The following is a 20,814-nucleotide window of genomic DNA, read 5'->3' as shown; positions in this document are numbered from 1 at the left end:
TTAGTTGGCTTAGTGTCTGCTCGATTGAGAAAAGGATTGCTGGCAAACGGCTGTGAAGTTGCAACTTTATTTTGCTTAATTTGTGTTTGGATTTGTTTATTTGGTTTCGAAAGCTCCGCTGTAATTTCATTGCCCTCAAAGCAGTCGCTCAGCTGCGCCAGGCTCTGATCCTTGCAGTGCGGCGCATAGACAGTCCAGGCATTGAAGCCATCACCCGACAGCCGCTGATGCTCCTCATGTATTGTGCGTATGCATTGCACATCATCCTGAATATCCGCATCTAGCAAGCGATCGCATTCAATGTTACAGGCCTTGCCCGAGCTGCCATCATGCGAGCACCAGAAGAGATCGCTTATCTGAAACAAACCATGATCGGCGCTGCCATCGGCATTGAGGCGACCCACTGCGGCAGTATTGAAGCTGGACTCATGCTGGGCGATGCACACCCAGGTAGGTATCTGCGACATGGGAAACGAGTGTGAGTAATAAAGCTCTTTGGCCAATTCGCAGCGTTTGTAAACTTTACCAGCGCGCGAGGAGCTATAATGATATTGCTGTTGGTGTACATATTGCTGTTGTGGCTGTTGGTGGTGGTGTACGTATTGCTGTTGCTGTTGGTGTACATAAGTCTGCGTATAGCTTAGCAGTGGATTTATATGCACGCTTTGTCGCAAAAATGGATTACTCTGAAAGCTGTTGACTTGCTGATTCTGCGACTTGCTGATTTGATGATAGTAAGGGTTCCTTGACTTTTGGGGCAGCACAGCAATGGCATTGGGATGTGGCTGCGCTTGTATAGTGGGTGGCTTGCTGAAGCAAGCGGCTATCTGCTCATAGCGCTGATGACGACAATTGCGCTGATAAACAGTCCAAGCATTGAAGCCATCGCCCGAGATTTGTGTGTGCTCCTTGTGTATGCGTCGAATGCATTGCACATCGTCGGCAATGCTGGGATCGAGGAACGCATTGCAGCTGGCATGACAACCCTTGCCGCCAGCAGCGCCACACCAGTAGAGATCGCTGATTTGGAACAAGCCGTGATCAGCGCTGCCATCGGCATTGAGTCTGCCCACAGCGGCTGTATTGAAGCTCGACTCGTGCTGCGCAATGCACACCCATGTGGGAATCTGCGACATGGGCAGCTTGTGCTGATAGTACAGCTCCTGCGCCAGCTCACAACGCGTATAGATCTTAGCAGGAGCTGCTGGCGCCTGTGGCGTGACTATAACCGCAGAGGGCTGATAGCTGGCAGCCACCTGCAGCGCTGTGTTGCTGACAAGAGCAGCACCAACATTACCACCACCACCACACTGTGCCACATATTGCGCTGCATCCTGTCGGCAATATGCCTGATAAGCCTGCCAGGCATTGAAGCCATCGCCCGAGATGCGCTGATGCTCAGCATAAATGCGTCGCACGCAGGCCACATCATCGCCCAGATGATCATCGCGTAGTCTGGAGCAGCGCACGCCACAAGCATTGCCACCAGTCACGACAGCAGCCTGTTGTTGATCCGCCGCACACCAATAGACGTCGCTTATCTGAAACAAGCCATGGGAGCCACCACCAACGCCAGTGCCACCGCCAAACATAGCACTATTCAAGCCACTTGAATGCTCGGCTATGCAGACTAGAATAGCTGCCTGCTTGGCTGGCAAGCCATATTGCTGTTGCAGCAGCGCTTTCAGCTCGCAACGCTCGTAGATGCGCGCTTCACTTGCTCCAAGGAGCAGTGAGAGCGTCAGGAGCAGCAGCCCAGCAGCTTGCCTTGCCATCGCCTCTGAATTTACACTGTCTTTCGTTCGACTGCTGTCAGCAGCTTTTATTTGCTTGTTAAACTGTTACAAAGTTCTACACACACCAAATTTATGTTAAGTTAATCAATTTGATATTTAAATTTTTTACGTATCTGTAGATTTGTAGAAATTATCGCACTCAGCGCGTCGTTTGGTCGTTTTTATTAATTTATTGTGATTTGTTTGCACATTTATTTGAAATTTGATTTTATTTTATTTTTGGGCGCTCTCTGCCCCAAGCGCGTGCGTTAACGCGTATCGCAGACAACTGAGCGGCTCGCAGTCCGAGTCTACAGCTAAAAGCTGCTGCGATTTGAATATCGACAACAACAGCAACATCAGCAGCGCTGAATGACAGACTGACAAACTGGTTGGCTCTGCCGTATTGCATAATAAGCTAAAGTCTAGGTTCTTCTGCTTCCATAGACATTTTGTCGCTAGAGAATGTAAAACAAGCTATTAAAAGCCCAAAAATTAAAAAAAAAATAGACAATACTATGCGAAAGTTTTTACTTTGTGCTGGGCTATTAGCTAATGCTTTTAAAATGAATGCTTATGAATTAAACAAAGATTCTACAAAATGAGTTTCTTGGGCAATAAACATTTAATTTTAGATTTATAAAGCATCAAACTGCATGAGATTTATCTGAGATCAACAGTTCAGAAGTTTATCGCAAAGAGATTACTCAAAAGTGCTGCAAAAAAATAGCGTCTCAAATTGTTAACGCGTTTTTAAACGCTTGCCAGGTTGACAAGTTCATCAGTTCAACAGTTGATCAGTTGCGGCTGTCAATACAGCTGACAGCCAAGCCCAGCTTGCCTCAAAGCTCCAAGTGCTTGTGGCTCAATCGCTTTGAAATCAAGCAGCTTTGTTTTTTCTTTTGTATTTTTTTTGTTTAGTTTTTTTTTTTTTTGATTATTCAAGCTTGTTGGTCAAGCGTGTATTGCTATTTCCCAAGCTGCAAATACTTAAAAGCTTTTATTTGGCGCTTTTTGTTTAGTTCATGTTTTTGGCAACTCGCGCCTAATGAATAGTTATTTTGTATAAATTTATTTGGCAATTTATTTATTGCTTGATGCAGTTATTTATATAAAATTTATGTGCCTAAGATAAAGCATACGCCGCATAGTAGATTAAAACATTTTTTTTTTTGTATTTTTTTACATATATAATGCATATAGTTTTTCTCTTTTAGTACACACTAAATCACAATACAATAAAATCACATTTAAAAAATAAATTATATACAAATTCGTAAAACACTTAGAGTTTATAATAGTATTAGTAACAAGCCATAAAACTAATAATAACAATAAGCAAACTGACGCATTACTTGCAAGGCTTTTCAACTTTGGCGCCACGCTGATAAATATAATAGATAAGACCCAAAACTGCCACGCCCGCGCCACCGCACAAGCCCGCCCAGTGCACAATGTCCAACGTCTTGAGCGTGTTTATCAGCTTGCGCTTAAAGAACGCCACCATTTCGCTGTTGAGCTGTATGCCCTGCAGAAAAATAATCAACATAGAGTATAAAATGCTGAAATATTAAAGTTTTATAGTCAACTGACCTCCTCTACCCATATGGCGGGCATAAGCACCGTGGTCAAGTTCTCGGTGATGGTAATGCGATTGATGCTCTTGAGAAACATGTTGAACTGCACTCGCTTGCCGCCTTGCAAGGGCGTGCCCGTAAGCTGTTTAATAAAAATGCATATTACGTATACGTATACAGTCCATAAATATTGGCAACTCGCTGGGCCACTTACTGTTTGCACATCAACAAAAGTTTGATGCTTTTTAGCATCAGGTTTTAGTCCGCGTATCATTTTCCTATATTCATTCGATGCGCCCAGCATGTGAGGCAGCGTTAAGATAACTGGCGCATCTGCAAAGAGCAATTTATTAACAATTAAATTACAATGCCAGCTTAATTAAGCAATTGCTCAACATGCAGTATATAAGCTTGAATCTGTTCGTTGCTCAGATTTGAGTGCGGAAGCTACAACATTTATTTTATTCAATTGCTTTGGGTACGCTTTGCACCTTTATTTGTTGAAAAGATCAAAAGAACAACAAACTGTATATCATTGGCAGTTCTAATTTAATAAGTGCTTCCTCATTTGCTTAGCTCTAGTGAGGCATAAATCCAAGACAAATTATTTCAAATGCTCATAAATACAACAAAAAAAAGTTTAATCACGTTTTGCCAATTAAAAAGGCAGCCGCCAAGCATCTCAAGAGTTAAACGTGAGCACACGGCAAATACCTTTGCCACTAAAAAGTTTACAAAACAAACAAATGTAAACAAGTAAATTATGAAAAACTTCAAAAAGAGAATATGCTAAGCAATCACACTCTATACACAACTATTTAAAAGGCATAAACTAAAACAAATTAATTGGAAATTAAATATTGCGCTTAGGGTATTTAAAAACGGTGTCATTTGTCGCTTTGTTTGGCTTCCAAAAATTTTATAGAGCGTACGCAGCTGGGAACTTTGAGTGAAGATCATCTCTCAAGTTGTTGAAGATACTTCAGAAGCCATCAACACATTGAATTTTCGAAATGCGCAATACAAATTGTTTGCTTATTACTTAAATTTCAATACTGACTCAAGTTAATTAAGAAATTAATAACAAATGGCATTGGGTCAATAAACGGCAAAGCCATAGAACTAAGCATAGTTGAATAATTGAAAGTTAAAGTTGTTGCTTATAAAAATAATAATAATAATAACTCAAACATCTCATATTGCCCACACAGCTGTTCGTTAATGTTTTATTGCTTTGGTTTGATTTGTATGTTTAAATTGGCGCATGCAAAATGCTTGAGTGGATGCCTTCAAATATTCGACTTCAGTATTTTTTTGTATATCTATAATATATGCACAGCTAGACTTAAGCCTGAGTATCAATTATCTTTAAGTTTGATGGGCGGCTAAGCGACTTTTAAATAAACACTTGCTACAAAATTATAATGCAAGCTTTTTAGAGTGTTCGGCTTGAGCTCCATTGTGTGCACAGACAATGCAAACAGAGATTTCCTTATGGGCCAAATAAAATATGAGCAATAATATTTGGAGTAAGCCTGTATAGTGGGCGTAATCACGCCCATAAAAACAATTAAATGCAGGCACAACAATAGCAGTTTGCATTTTGGAAATGTGATATGAGTAGCGCTAAAAGCTAAAACAAACCTAACAACGGTTTGGACAAAACGCAAGCCAAGCCAAGAATTTCCGGATTTTCTGGTATTCAACAGCTACAAACGGATATAAGTTTGCTGTTTATTTTAATCTCTGACGTACTAACTTAGTTTTGATGGCTAATAAGCAAATGTTATACTCAATAGCCTCATTTGTGTTTGGACATAACATTTTGCGGGTGTCTAATGTATGCCCATATTAATTGGCATAAGTAGTCGTTAGCATAACAACTAAATGTTTACTGAATTTAGACCCTAAGCGTGTTCAGCAGCTACAAATAAAACAATAAATTTCAAGCTAATTAAATGAAATGTATGCAATATTATAATCTGTTTTATGTATATTTTGTATGAAGACTTACCCAAGCAGGTAGTCAGGTCTAGAGCACCCGCGTATAGACAACCATTCTTACGCTTGATGACATTTGATAGCTTATCGGTGCAGAAGCACTCGTTATCATGCTCCGGACCTATATCGTTGATGAAGTTCTCGCCTATGGAGTAGCGAAAGCCGGGTATGCCCTGATATTGAATATCCGATTGATAGAACAACTGCACGGAGCGACAAATGTCGGCGCTGAAGATGTACATGGAGTCACCGCGCTGGCGAAACGGCGGATAGCTGGAGGCATCTGTGCCGTTGATCTGATTGCAAACTGAAGTTTCACCCTCGTTGCTGCCATTGAGCCACACTTGCAGATTATGCGAGTCGTCCAGCTTTTGTATCTCCAGCACTTTCATGGCATCGCCTTTGCCCGTATGCACTTCATACACATCGTGGCCAGAACCATTTTTCTGAAAGCAAAGCAAAGCGTAAGACGATGGCATAATAGGGTAATCATTGTTTGCTTACATGCCCGAAGAAGGAGAAGGCCAAGCTGCCATCGCTTTGCTCGCGTATGGTCTTGGAGCCGCTCTCCTTGATCTGATTGCAAATGGCCTTGGCAATGCCCTGCGGATTGATGCAGAAGCGTACGCCATCAAACAGATATTCCCGCACCGAAGTGTGCACAAACATGGAGCGTGGATCATTGAAGACAGCCTTGAGATTTGCATTCAGATGGACGAGCAGCAAAGCCAAGCCGGGATCATTCTCACTAATCTGCAGCACCGACTGTAAAGAGGCAATTGCAGCATAAGTCGACGATTTTGTTTATAACAAATGCTGAGCATTGAGCGTAAACCAGGCAGTGTTATGTTTAGATTAAGCAGCGCTTTTAACAAATTAGTAGGCAGGCAGCAACAAATAAATACATATGTTTATGTTAATGCATAAAATTGTTATTAATAATTGTAATGCGTATGTTAAATAGTTTTAGCAAAACGATTTATCAACCGAGTTCTGAGCAATCAGCATTTCAAGGTTAAAGCCAATCAATGTGAATAGATATATAGATAAATAGATAGTTTGATGCTTTGTTAATGCGCAGTGAACTTGAGATAGCGTTATTAATTAACTGCGAAAACTTTGTGGAAATCAACTTACTTTGACATCTTCAATAAGGCTGACAAAGATGCCGTCTAGCCAGCTAAATGGCGCTATAAGTGTTGTTGGTTTTATTTATAAACATAAACATAAACCATATATTAGTGTTTATACAAAAGTCATTAGCATTTAAATCAACTAAATGTCCGTATTAAGTTAGTAGTAAATAAATAAAAGCTATTTAAATTTTGGTTTGGAATTTCAATTAATTGTAGCATACTTTACGGGTAAGGAGCTAAAGCAAAACCCCAAGGCTCACTCACTGACCTACCTGCAACCGTGCAGAGGTTGAGCACCAGCGCAATATTATTAAATAGTCTCTTGCTGGCTTAATTACTTAACGCTTGTCTGGGGTGAAATCAATTTTTAATAACAATAACAGCAATTGATTGCTTACTATCAAGACTTCAATCAGTGGCCCAGGCCATAAAAGAGAACAAAAGTAATACGTAAACGCTGATTGTATCTATATGCATACTTTGTCTATATGTCAGCCTTAGTCATTAAGTTAGCTACAGTTAAGTTAGGTCATCACTTAACCATATACGTAGTATAAACAATTTGGGTCAATGTTTAATTAGTGAAGACCGCCAAACGAAGCCCAAACCAATAGCTTAAAATCCCGGTTACCCAATTTATAAACCAATCATTTAGTCTTTATAGAATTAGTAGTAAATAAAATTACTTTACGTTTCCCGCGTATGCGCTCCATTAGACGCTTTAACACTCGTACGCCGGGTGTGCGATTTAGACGTGAATTCAATCTATTTGCAAAACCCTGCAAAATATCTGTGATTTCTCTTTCGAATACTTGTAAAAATGCCTAAAAGCAACAACAACAACATAGATTAACAATTTAAGTGTTGTCTATTAAAAGAATTTTCATCATTCATATATATTATATAGATATGCGACTTACATTCATATGCATATTGAGCGCTACTATGTGATCGCTTTGTGTGTAGGGCGCTGAGGCATCCTCATCAAAGTCGAAGCGCACATTTTGCACGTAAGTTATCTTGGAGCCATCGTGTGAGAAATGCTTCACCTTCTTGTGTCTGTATTGTCTGCATAAGCATATAAACAATTAGATTTCATAGCTCATTTGAGTGCTGGCAACTTACTTGTAGACATAGGGTCCGATTTCCTCGACTATGGGTATGGCGCCATGTTGTATCTTGTCGGGATTCGTTACATTGAAGATATAGACCTTAAAGTTCAGCGGTTGCGGCAAGTTGACAAAACGTTTGTATTGCTCGGAGCCATCAGCAATGACAACACTCTAAAATTGTGGATTAAAAATAATATGCTAAGCTTTTGTTTTATGTTTCATTTATCAACACCTTGTCAGTTAGACTTATTAATAATTCTGCAGCACGCCTAATGTATTTTTTAACGCTTGTCGTTGCCGCAGCTTAGCTACTTAATTATAGTCATAATGATAAATTAATATACAGAACAAGTGTGCAAGACAAATTCATAACTACTGCTCATAATAATAATAAATATGCTATGCTTCAGCATTATTAGTTTTGTTTAGGAAAATGCCAAAGAGTAGTTGTCCAACTTGAATTTATAATAATCATGTTTATTTACTTTATAAATTCGTCGCCATTAATATGCTTTAGTCGCAGCTAAAGTTCACAGCACAGACAAATGAACCAGTTTTTGCGACTTAATCAACAATTAAATGCATTTCAATAACGTATTTATAAACTTTATAATTCTTATTGTTTGCGCTGTTGTGAAAGTCATTGACCAAGCTTTGTCTAAATAACAGTATTTAATTTACAATATTAAACTCAAGCTGGCAAAAATAAATAAATTCCTTTGACCCTCACTAGATGCGGCCATAAAAATTCTACAGCCAATGTCACAAATGAAATAAAAATTGGCAAGCGCTTAAGCACATGACTAGCAATATAATGTTATGGTCAAACTAAGATCAAAGACGTTAAAAAACAAAACACAAACTAAAACAAACTCAAGTGCGTGCGGGGCTTAGATACAATTGAAAAATTGTCAAAAAGCCAACCACAAAAGCAAGACTCAAGGTCAATGAACACGCAGCGACGCGTTTTATTTAAGAGCAGCGTCTCCAGCGCTTGATTAAGAGCTTAAGAGCGCAAGCAAAGAGCGAAAATGACAACAACAACAACCACAAACAGTGTGACACTGGCCCAAAATTCATTCAAAACCAAAGCGAAAGAAGAAAAAATAAAATCCAAATAACTATTGCGAAATTTTTGACCAATACGCACACACACATAATTAAAAAATCAAAGTCAAAGCTAGCGCTAAAAACGTGACTGAAATTTTTACTCACAAATTGTTGTGCAGACCAAAGCAAAGCTCAGAATGTGCTAGGTCATGTAGGTCATAAGCGTCGTATGCATAATGCATAAAACATTACGTATACGCAATTAATTGCAAGCTAAATTTGCATAAATTTCGTATTAAACTATCAAATTAGGCTAAGTGAAAAGTAAACTAATTAAAAAATGTAAAGTTAGCAGCGCGCAAGTTGTGAACAAATATTTTCGAAAATTCAGCTGCCTTCAGTTTTTGTTTGAAGGCAACGGCGACATTTGAAAGATTTAAAAGACACTTTAACTTCACACTTGGGCATTCTAGTTGCTCGAGGCGGAACTACTTACAATGGGCTCATAAAATATGTTTCAAGTCAACTATTGTCATGGGCGCCAAACGCATGACAAGGCCCCGACGCAGCTGCTTCAGGGGCAGGTGCAGGTGCCGCGCCGCGCAGCGCCGCGAGAGGTCAATGCAATTAAAAAAGCATTGCTGGCCCAGACCTGGGACTGCAGGCATTCTAAATTAACTACAGCTGTGGTGTGTGCTGTGTGGTGCTCTTTACCTTGCCTAAATTTAGACAACGCGTAAATCAAGCTACAAACGCCATAAATTTAAGACTTAGAATGCGTTTTTTCGTGTGTGTGTGCGTCAACTGCATTTCAAATACAGCTGTATATAGTATTTGTCTGCGCATTAACAACAAAAATGCACTCAACTTAATTTATATGCATATTTAGATTTTATTTTCATTGGCTTTAGTTTGGCATGTGCGCTTTAGCTTAATGTAGATGCTATCGATGCGCTATTAACAACTCCCACATAACATTTTTCATTTCGATTTCGTGTATTGCAGCGATAATAATAATAACTGTGTATTATTCTAGCCAAGTAAATGCATTGACAGTTTTTTAATGGTACTGAATTCTAGCCAACACTATTTTATTTAATTACAAAGGTCATGGGGTTGAACTTGACTAAAAGGTTTTTGTTTTAGTGTTCATATTAAATTAATTTATACATGGCTTTTAGTTTAGCTTTAGTTTTAAATTTAAATGAGCTTTCAATTAACTGACTCATTGTCTGGAATTAATTCCTGGTATTCTTGAGTTTGTTTACTTGAAGCTTGAGCTTAGTCTGTAGATTCTTTGCGGTTTGCTCACCATATTTACTTAGGAATTTTAACACTTGTTTATTATTCACCTGTATAATGGTAAATACATATTTATTTGCATTTTACCCAAATTTGATTTTCATTGGAAATGAAACTGAAATAAGTTCTGCGTATGTTTAGAATACTTTTAATTCAAAAGATTTTGTGAATATTGCAGATTAAGCAATTATTTATGCAAACGTATGAGCAATATTGACGCACATATAAACAAAAATTAAATATATTTATATTCTAACAAGGCTTACTCTTGTACTTTCTACTAGCTTCTAGAATTACTTCAACTTGAATGAAATCCATTGTTCTAAGAGCTAATTGAATATTTTTGTTTGCTCACCTGTTCGACCTTTTTGTGAATCATGCTGGGGAAGAGCGACCAGCCACAGTAGGCACCCAGTACAGCGACTATGACGCCCAGTAAGCTGACAAACAGTGACCAGTGCAACATTTTTCACACTCACACACACAAAGGAAGATAGCGAAAGAGAGAGCGTTTTGTTGTCTTGTGGTTTTGGTAAAATATTCCGCTTGTTGCCGGCAAACCAATCAGCACATAATTTTGATTTTTGTAGCTTTTTTATTATTGTTTTATGATTATTATTTTCTTAACTCTCTTGAGCATAAACGTTTTTTGTTTATTGGATTTACTGGTAGCTGTTAGCCTGACCTACGTCAAGTCATCAGCTGCTGCTGCTGCGGTTTTTGGACTGTTGTTGTTGTTGTTATTGTTGTTGTGATGCCGAAACAAAGCGCACTATTTATAAGATACACATATGTTGGTATGCTGATGTGTGTGAGCTACAGGTTTTGACTTTTCGTCTGTGTGTAGATAAATTTTGAAATAAACAAGTTGTTGGCAGCTTTGGCGCACAGACATATAACAAATATTGTAATTTATAATGTCTTTTTATTTGTTGTACACAGAGTAAAGAGCGCCAAAAGAAAACTAGTTTGCTGCTGTTTTTTTTTTGTTTATTCAATTTGCAGCGTTAGGTGAAAGCTTTTTGTGCGATTTTGTTTTTAGCAATAATTGGGTCGAGAGAGAGACAAACACACGCTGAAGTTCAAGCACAAAATGCTGGCACAGGATAATTGCCAAACATATTTATTGCTTCACACACACACACACACACATGGACATGCACATGTGTGTGTGTTCTAACTGTAGAGTTGTCGTGCAGAGCCGGCTGCGATATAATCGCAGCGCATTTATTTAACGTGCTCACACACACTCACACACACACACACGCGATGGAGTTAGATGTACTAACTAACTATTGTGCTAGTTACAATTTTCACTTTGTAATTGAGTTGTTTAGGATACGCGCAGACGGCCAGGCGAGCAGATACCACGTGAAAGCAGCAGAAAAAAAGCGACGCGACGCTTGAACAAACCATAAACGACTGCCAAAGTTCAAACCAAGCTTAGCGACAGAGCCAAGACAGCGCCAAAGGCAGAGGCAGAGACAGAGGCCAGAGAGCAGAGCGCTGCCTGCAACGCTTGGCCCTACGACAAGAGCGTGACGACTGCAGAGAGAGCGAGAGCGAATTTCTGCTGCGCGCTCAGCTTTGACTTAAGAGCTGCGCGCATCAAAGGGCCGGCGACGGCGACGTCGACGCTGACAGCGACTGCGAAATTTACACTGCTGATGACACGTTTATTTCTGTTGTTTTGCTTTAGCTTTGTAATTCGTTTATTAAAGTACAGCTGATGTGCAGCTCATTAGCAAATTAGTGCAACTAACGCGTAGCTTTTAATTTTCGAGCTAATTTAAATTGTGTTAATTTGCATTTGAAGTTGGATGAAGTAAGACATAACTTATGTAGGTGTCGCTAATAAAATAGAGTGTATGGCAGTAGGGTGCACCCAATTACGCTACTTCAATTATATTTTAGCTGTTTACAAGTGTGTGCACCCTAACTTTTGATTATTAAAGAATACATTAATAGCCAGCTTAAGGTCAGCTGCCTAAACTAGTGCGCTCATCCTTCTTGCTGGCGCTGCCTTGAGCAACAGATCAGGCTGCTGCTGCTCTCTTTTGCTTTTGAGCAGAGCCGAGTCTCTCTTATTGAGCCGCGTGGGTGCAGTTTTTGTTGTTGTGGCCACAAACGCATTAACTGGTTTTTGGATTTTTTTGTGCGTGCCACGAATTTATGTATGAAACTTACAACAACAGTAGCAATGGGAGAGCAACGGTTGAAGCTTTTGTTGAACTTGACACGATTGTCGTTGTTAATTTACAGTTGTTGTTGCTGTTGTTGTTATAGCCTCTAGCTGTTGTTAATATAAATTGTTCATCATCATTGCTTTTGTCGTATTAGTTTGTTGTGCAAAAATGTTAGGCTTTAAATATTAAATAGTATGCAAAACGAACTACAAATATTTAAATAATAAAACAGCTGCTTGTCTTGCGTGGCATGAATGTGAACTGCTGCAAATCACAGTTAGTTGATAAATTGCTTTGTGTGCTCTGCAGCGATTAATTAAGCGCCTGCCGCACTATGAAAAATTCCATAACTAAGTGCAAAACTTAAGCGATTTGCACGCAGCTTGAACTGCACGTCGCGCATTTATTATTTATTGAACTCTATTATTTTTAATTTCACTTTCAAGTATAAATCTACTTGGCATACTTTTGCTCTGGCTTAAGCTGCTTTCGTTGCCACTTGTGTCCATTTCAGTTGCAACTGTTGGCTTCACATATTTAATTATTTTTTACAGCATTATGCACATTTAGCCTAGTTTTGTCTGAAGTGGGCCTGAACCCAGTTTCTTATTTGCGTGCAGCTAGCTGATATCGTAATTTAAATATTTATTGCATTTTTTATGCAGCAACAAGCAGAGCACACATACAGGCACATCCTTGCACACACATAGACACACACACAAGCTCAAGCTGTGTGCCGTGTGCTGTGTGACCTGAAAATTAAATTCAAATCTTGTGTATTTACTAGGAGCAAAAGCAAACTAAAATAAGTAAAAGCAGCGAGGTAACAAATATAAAAGGAAAATGGCGAAAATGTTGGCAGCTTTTGTGTGTTTACAAATTGCTTGCATGCAGACAGAAAGCAAGAGAGAGAGAGAGAGAGTGAGAGGCAGCTATGATGTATGAAATTTCACACGCCTAAGAACTCTATACATAATAAAAAAAATATATAGAAAGCGAGCCCCAATCGAATGGAAACGAATGCATCGATGGCGTGTGCGGGCAATTGCAATTTATAGATAATTTGATACGAGCTGTCAGTCAAACAGTCAGTCAGCCAGTCAGTCAGTTAGTCAGTCAGTCAGTCAGTCACTTATTTAGTCAATGCACTGACTGCCAACTGGCACAAGGACATGCCACGACAGCAGCAGCAGCAGCAGGTAGAAGTTTGTTTTGCCTTTTGCTAATTTTTATGCCTACAACAAGAACAGCAACAACTGTAGCTAGAAAAACCCATGAATATTTAAATGGTTAGCAATGGGGCGTATGCGTAATTTGTAAGTTAGTTGCCTAAAATGCCATTAAATTCACAACAAAAGAGCAATGGGCGTGTGCATGGCTATAAATTTTCAATTAATTGCCAACAAAACAAACAAATTTGGCATTGGGTTATTAAGCAGAGCTTAGAATTCAATTGAAACAGAGCTAATCTATAAGCTGTGCGCAGTTGATTCAGGGGCAAAACCTACCGCATAAATCTGCAAAAAAGTCAAAGTGGCCTAAGGCCAAAGCGAAAGAGTGAGAGAGAGCAAGAGAATGGACACATATAGAGTTATTTGGGGTCAAATGCAAACAGTCAACGTAACGGAGCTGGCAATTATGCAGAGCTGCCATTGCTCTAGGCCAGACACACACACACACAAACACATATGTGTGTCTGTCTGTCAGCTAGAGACACTTAAGCCTGCGGTGAGCGACTGTCGTTTGTGCCACTTATTGAGAGCAAATAGACACACAACAAAGCTCGAGCACTACAAAGAGGAGCAAAGTTGTCGTCGTTGTGGCTGTGGGGCACATAAATCTTTTAGCACTTTATATATGACATAGTTAGAGGAGTTCAGGACAAGCTCATCAAGCCTACAATGTCCATGCACCTTGCTTGCCAGTGCCACACAGTGAGAGCGTGAGAGAGAGAGAGAGAGGAAGAGAGAGAGAGAGAGAGCGAGCTTATGGGCATGTTGTGACTGCCACATGGCAAGTCATTGTTCTATTAAGTGCCACACACACACACAGACACACACACGTATGTACGCTTTGAAGCTTAGTCATTGCTCATACGCCGCGTTGGCCTCATTTGTTATGCCTTGCCTTGCGCTTTTTACAGCTGGTTTAATGCAATTTAATGCGCACTAAAAATTACGCATACGCCATGTAGTGCATAAAAATTGCCAACTTAGAAGCAAAACACATGCTCAAGCAAAATTTAAAGTATTCTATAACTAACAACTAGTTGCTAAAATTTAGTTGAATTATGTGCAATATTTTAATTAAATTTCTGCTGCACAATTTGATAAGCAGCTGCAGCGTTAAACTGAATTATTGCGCATTGAGAGCAGCCACAGCACCAACGAGCAGCGGGGCATGATACGAAGGAGCGTTGTCCTTCAGTTTAGTTCCAGGGACGCGCAGTTTTGAAAGCTGCTGGAGGCCAAACAAAAAGCTGAGAGGGTGTGCTAATGAAGGCAACGCGCAAAAAGGCGAAAAAAAAAGCCGCGTAACGAGCGCAGGCACAAGCATAATAACACGCATACGCCGCGTTGTATGCGTTGCAATATCAAAACATAAATGGAAAGCGCAACAAAAACAGAGAACTAAGTGGGGGGTGTGGGGTTTTGTTTTTGTTTTGACACAAGGTTCGTTGCAGCTCGTGTGGCGTGTCGAGCGCGAGAGCGAGCTAAGCCGAAGCAACCGAAGGAGTTTTGCCTGCAACATGCTGCTTGTTGTTGTTGCTCTTTCCAGCATAATCGTACTTCGTGGCAGGCGAAATTGCATTTTCGTGTGGAGAAAATTTCCATTGCAGTTTTCCGTGTCGTTCAGTGCGAGTTCAGTGACGAGTGCGAGTGCAGGTGCCACAAAAGCAAGCGCAGCAGGCAGCAGAAAATTCATTTACACACATATGTATATGTAAAAATAAATATAAAGCTAAAAAAGCAAACAAGTGCGGTGACTGTGACTGTGACTGTGTCTTTCTCTTTCTCTGTCTATCTGTGCATGTGTGTGTGTGTATCTGTGTGTGCGTGCAGCATAGATACACATATCAAAAGTGAAAACAACGCAATTGCGTTTTAGCAAAGATTTTCTACAGCTAACTGCATTGAATATTTGTGACATTCAAAACGAGACGCAGCATCTGCAAGGAAACAATGTCGACGCTGCCATTTCTGCTTAGCGTTGCCGACGAGCTCGACAACATACATACGCAGTCCTATATGGATGACTTTGGCCTGGGCTTTCATCCTCATCGACAATACTATAGAACGCCCACCATACAACTGTCGCTGCCAGCGAGCACCGAATGGACCAGCGGCCGGGACTGGCAGGGCAGACATGCGCGCTATCGCAGCTACAAGTACTACGATGAGTCGCAGAGCAAGTTGGATGAGCAGCTGGAGCTGGAGCTGGAGCAGCAGCAGCAGCAGCAAGCAGAGCAGCTGCAGCAGGAGCAACTAGAGTTGGAGCAGCAGCAGCTACAGCAACAGCAGCAGCAGCAGCAGCAACCACCACAGCAACTTGCTGCTGAGAAGCAGCTCGTCAAGTCCACTTCACATGATGTGGGCGTTGGTGGACTCGGACTCAACTTGAAGGCCGCCGAGGAGGAGGATGATGAAAACATCGATCGCACTGTGCGCATGTATAATCTCAGCAAGAAATGCTGCAAGAACTATTATCGCCATGCACTCGAAATGGACGCCGGCAATGCAGTCAACAAATGCAGTCAGCTGCGCAGCGAGAGCCAGCACTCCAGCTTTAGCTCCGATGATGACGAAAGCATGCCCAAGCTGCCGTCGCCCATAGAGTTTCTCACTTGCTTCTTGATCAAGAAGTCTTCGTCGTCGCATCGTCATGCTGCTGCTGCGAAGCAATCATAGAACGCGGCTGCGTTGCTGCCAGCATCAGCAGCGGCAGCAACAGCCAGAACCACAGCCAGCAACACCACCGCTTCAGTGTCAGTGGCATCCACCACGACAGCGTCGAAGCGGCGCAGCAACTGCTTCTGAATGTTGGCCCGAGTCGGTGTGATCTGTCGCGCCGCCTGCAGTTGGCTGCAACGTTGTGGCGAGCTGCCCAATACGGAGCCCACAACGCTGCCAGCCACGCGCCTCGGCCGCATTGCCTACTAGGCCAACAGAAGACACACACACGCCGACTCGCCGACCACTAAGCCAAAATTTATGAAGGCAACGAAAAATATTGCAAGCTAAAATATTTATTTAAAATAGGTTTGCTTTTACTTTTTTGTTTAGCATTAATCGAAAGTACGCAGTACGCTTTGCAATAACAATAAAATTTAATATTTCTCTATACACACGAAATTTTGAAGCCAGACTTGAACTTGAACAATTTAAGTTGATTTAAGACAAAATGATTGTATTTTTTTACATACACCACAGACAATTTTTAAAGCCAATTTTGTACAAGCAACAAAATAATATAACTTTGTTAAGCAACAACTTTTTTATACGAATTTTTTGATACCAGAAAGAATAAAATATGTTTACTATTTAATATAAGAGAAACTTGAAACAAAATTTGCAAAGCACTTTAATAATGAAAAGCAGACACGCACACAGTCACACACACACACACACACACACACACACATTGATGTGAAAAATGAAAATAGTCTTTGTTGTTATGTGGCAGGCTTGTTGCTAAAAAGTTTTTTGCAAGCAAAAAAAATGTTTGCTTTTACCAACTTTTGCGCGCGCTCGTGTGTGTCTGTATGTGTGTGTGTGTGTGTGGGCGAGTCAATGAAAAGTGAAAACATGTTTGCCATATAGACAAGTCAATAACAGAAGCAGCACTAACCTTGCGCCAAAAGCAAAAACTAAAGAAAAGAAAACTTTTTCCAAAAACAGCCAGCAAAACAAAATTGTTGCAATTTAAATAAAAAGCCTCTCTGCCCCCCCAAAGTACACACAAAGGAAAATCCCTTACCTATAATATTTTCGTGTTCTAAATGTATTCTAAATGTTGCATCTATATATATGAATTTTATATACAATACATACTTATATACAAAAAACATAAATATCATAACTTTGTGTAGTTATAAAGTTTTTGCACTTTTCAGAGTTTAGTGTTTATATATATATACTTATTATACAAAGTACATACATAATACATCAGTAAAACATGCAGTACTTAGTTATATATACGATATATAGTTAATCTATAGCTTTAGCGAAATGTTTAACATTGTTATGTAGCCAAAGTTTTAAGAAGACGAAGCAACAACATATAATAAGCATTTTTAAAGCTCTACAAATCTGTTAAGAACAATCTTAAAGCCATTTCGATCCATAGTCTCAAATTATCAATTTGTTGGCAATCATTGAAAATTGATTTATTTTCTTTACTCAGCTGTGGATCAAAATGCAAACCAAAAAAAATTCCTCACTCACTCACACACACATAGAGAGCTTTTAAAACTCAACACTGTGGAACTTAGTTTTGATTTATAGCATAAGCCTCTTGACATGGATAATACTTTAGAAATTGCACCTCTCACATATCAAAGCATAATATTTAACTCAATAAAAACTATATATGACAAGCATAACTAATTTATGACAATCTTGTGTGTTAGCTCTAAAAACTATCCTTGAAATCCTAAAAGCCAAGGACATGCCACCAAAGGCCACAAGACACAAAAAAAAACTAAAATGTCAAAGACAAAAATTGCGCATACTAATGTAAAATTCCAATCAAAAAAAGGACATTAAAGGAGAGCAAGGCTTTGAACGTCATGGTGGTTTGGCATTCGAAATGAGGCAGCTGCAAGTGCTCAGACTGCCCTCGCCTGCATTTAAATTGGGTTCAATAGCACAAATACAAAAATAGACTAATAGGGCACTGCCCCCGCAGCCCCCGCAGCAAACACTGCCCCGTTTGAAACTTGGTCGTGCCTATAAATAAGACGCGCTGTGTGTTTTGTGTCTAGGCGGTCTGCAAACAAGTGCACAATGGGCGTGGCATGAACTTTCTACGTGTTGTGGCTAACAATTGCAGACAAGGTAGAGCAGCAACTACGCAGGGGGGTGGGGGGTCTGGTGGGTGGCTGTTCGTTCGTGTGTGGGGCTCGTCTTGGGCAATTACAGTTTCAGTTGCAATAACAGGCGCCGCATTGCAGTGGAGCGTCCACAGCTGAGTGCAATTGCACTTGCAACGTGCCCTTTGGTGGCTGCCACCAGGCGCTGCCGCTGACGCAAAACATTTATGGCTTGCTCATTATTATTTAAGCCACTTGCAGCATTTATTAAATAGCTGCAGCAATATTTATTTAATCCATTTGAATTCAGTTTAATTATTAGTTGGCCAAAAGTATGCAGCACTATTTTTTTAGCTCACGCGCATTTGTTTTAATTTTAAACTTGTTGTCTATTTTTAGGACTGCTTACTTAACAGCAATAAATAAATTTAGCTCGCGATTTTACACACAAGTTTTATCTACGTATCATAATATTTGATTTTATTATGTTATTTATGCGCAGCAACTTTGCCAACGCCCCCACTAGATGTCACAAGGGGCTGCAGCAAATTGTTGAATATTGTCTCAGCTGCTCATAATTCTTTTAAAAACGAAATGATTTAAGTGGTTTGCTCTCACTTTTATTACAAGCCCAACAAGCGCTTCACTTCTATTTGTTTTTGTTGCTGCGTTGGTGTTGCATGTCAGCGTGCCGTATGCTTAATATTAAGTATACGAGTAGCGACTAACCGGAACGTATACGTTTAAGTTATAGCGGCGATCGCAAAACAAATGGCCAAACATGTTGCTACCGTCTCGAGTCGATTTGAGGTGAGTCTGGCAACTTGCCATCCGCCTTTCAATGACAAATTTTGTGGCAAGCCAAGAGACACGGCAACATTTGTGGCCATAAACAAGCAAACATGTGCTCTATAAATTTACTTATATATTGTAAAAATATATATGTGTATATATGTGTTTGAATGCACAGCGCGTGCCTTTAATTGTTTGCCATATGCTGATCACTCAGCGCATCTTGTGTAAGCTGCCGATGCCTTAAAGAAAGTCTCGCAGCCCACACTCGCACACACACACACACACACACCCTAGGGAATTGCTGATTAAAATCGCTTGCTTGCCTCGCATTTGATTTGATTTCGCCATAAAATCAAACAAATTAAGCATTTCTATTGTTATTGTTGTTGTATACAATTGTTTAGCTATAATTACAATGCATTTAATACTTTAGTGCGGCATTTCAAGCACAAACTATAGCTACACTATGCTACAAATTAAGCTTATTTATAGACGCACATAAATTATAATTTTTTGATTGGATTTACTTGTCATGCACACGAGCCAGGGGTCGTTCCTCCAACTTGCAGCTTCCATTTTTCTTGACATTTGTGGCCTATGACTGACAAATTTTTAAAATAATAAACAAAGTGATCAAAAAATATTTAATTTTTAAAAAATATAAGCGAATTTAAGAAATATATATATATTGATATATCTAATAAAAGCAGCTAGCACACATTTCTACTAAGAACAGACTTTAATTTTATAATAATAACAGTTAACAAAATTAAGAATCTGTTACTTCTTCAATTCGTTTACGCTTATTAAGCATTTATTGATTTCTAATTAAGTAATTATTAGCAGCAATAATTGTTGATGTTAATTGTTAACGTTTATATATAATTCTCAGCTATATCATAGTGATATGTGTAAAATATATTCCTATATATATGCAGCGCACTGTGACAGAAGCTGACTAAGCTACACATGCTGAATGAAATTTGTATTAATTTGTGGAATGCATGCACTTGTTTGTGTGTGTGTGTTGCAAACTCATTGAACTTTAATAAAAATGGCAAAAATCACACACACACACACACACACATATGTATAAATTGCTATAGGGCATGTCAACTAAATGGCTGCTGTATCAATATAATTACTATCAAGCATTGCAAATAACAACAACAACAAATACAATTATAAACGGGTGGGGTCACATGTACACACACACACACACACACACATGCACAACGTGTAGTTGGTGCGACCCCAAAGCTTTTGTGTTGTCATGCCATTTGGCAAGGGGTTGGCCTCTGGCGGGGTGAGGACGGAACATATGGGCAGGTCAGGCCCATAAATGTTATGCTCGTTACATTGTTGTTGTTGTTTGTTGTTGATTGTTGTTTGTGTGCTGTGCGCTAATCTTTAGCTGAGTTCTCACAGACATTGATGGCAATAGCCGAAAATCGCTTTTACAAATTGCCTTTTGTTATATAATAGACAATATATAATATATAAGCTTATTTAAACAATACATATGTGTGTGTGTGTGTGTGTGACATGCTAATTGAAATGGCGCTTTTGCCAAATTTGGTCAAAAAGTGAAAAACGTGAATTATGCGACGTTTTTTATATTTTTATATTCGGATTTCCGCTAAAGAAATTTTTGTTTGCTTTGCTTTTATGATTTTCAATTTAGCTCAGCTTGAGGTTTCCGCATAATATTGAAGCATTTTTCACAAATATATGAATTTTGTTCATTCTTTGATCGGCAGCAACTTATCTAATCGCAGCTTAATCAATAACAATGTCAACTGTTGTCGTTTACCCCTACGGAAGCTCAGCAGCTGCAAGTGCTGGGGCA

At 39.6% G+C, this 20,814-nt stretch overlaps 3 protein-coding genes across 6 annotated transcripts; 1 reads left to right on the top strand and 2 right to left on the bottom strand.

The window, feature by feature from the left end:
* Nucleotides 1-342: 342 nt before the first annotated feature.
* LOC108600808 lies at nucleotides 343-1,873 on the bottom strand. The gene is made up of 2 exons (XM_017988592.2): nucleotides 527-1,873; nucleotides 343-458 (listed from the first exon to the last, which is right to left on the bottom strand). The coding sequence occupies exons 1-2, from the start codon at nucleotides 1,773-1,775 to the stop codon at nucleotides 427-429; spliced, it is 1,281 nt and encodes a 426-aa protein (XP_017844081.1). The 5' UTR covers nucleotides 1,776-1,873; the 3' UTR covers nucleotides 343-426.
* Nucleotides 1,874-3,071: 1,198 nt separating this feature from the next.
* Nucleotides 3,072-18,929, bottom strand: LOC108600725 (sensory neuron membrane protein 2). 4 transcript variants are annotated; one of them, XM_017988463.2, is made up of 11 exons: nucleotides 18,789-18,929; nucleotides 10,309-10,725; nucleotides 7,615-7,772; nucleotides 7,410-7,557; nucleotides 7,181-7,313; nucleotides 6,491-6,543; nucleotides 5,858-6,118; nucleotides 5,367-5,799; nucleotides 3,567-3,685; nucleotides 3,369-3,494; nucleotides 3,072-3,303 (listed from the first exon to the last, which is right to left on the bottom strand). In XM_017988463.2, exons 2-11 carry the CDS (start codon nucleotides 10,417-10,419, stop codon nucleotides 3,127-3,129), a joined length of 1,719 nt encoding a protein of 572 aa, XP_017843952.1. In that variant the 5' UTR covers nucleotides 10,420-10,725; nucleotides 18,789-18,929; the 3' UTR covers nucleotides 3,072-3,126. The 4 variants fall into 4 exon arrangements, with proteins under 4 accessions (XP_017843952.1, XP_017843951.1, XP_017843953.1 ...); XM_017988462.2 differs by lacking the exon at nucleotides 18,789-18,929 and having other exon boundaries at nucleotides 10,309-11,188; XM_017988464.2 differs by lacking the exons at nucleotides 6,491-6,543; nucleotides 18,789-18,929 and having other exon boundaries at nucleotides 7,176-7,313; nucleotides 10,309-11,188.
* On the top strand, nucleotides 15,139-16,591 carry LOC108600727 (alpha-protein kinase 1). Its single transcript, XM_017988466.2, has one exon. The coding sequence runs from the start codon at nucleotides 15,322-15,324 to the stop codon at nucleotides 16,045-16,047; it is 726 nt and encodes a 241-aa protein (XP_017843955.1). The 5' UTR covers nucleotides 15,139-15,321; the 3' UTR covers nucleotides 16,048-16,591.
* Nucleotides 18,930-20,814: the final 1,885 nt, after the last annotated feature.

This window comes from Drosophila busckii, chromosome 3L, assembly GCF_011750605.1.
Source record: "Drosophila busckii strain San Diego stock center, stock number 13000-0081.31 chromosome 3L, ASM1175060v1, whole genome shotgun sequence".
NCBI lineage: Eukaryota > Metazoa > Arthropoda > Insecta > Diptera > Drosophilidae > Drosophila > Drosophila busckii.
The sequence above is the reverse complement of the archived record's forward strand: the minus strand, read 5'-3'. Positions and strand labels throughout refer to the sequence as shown.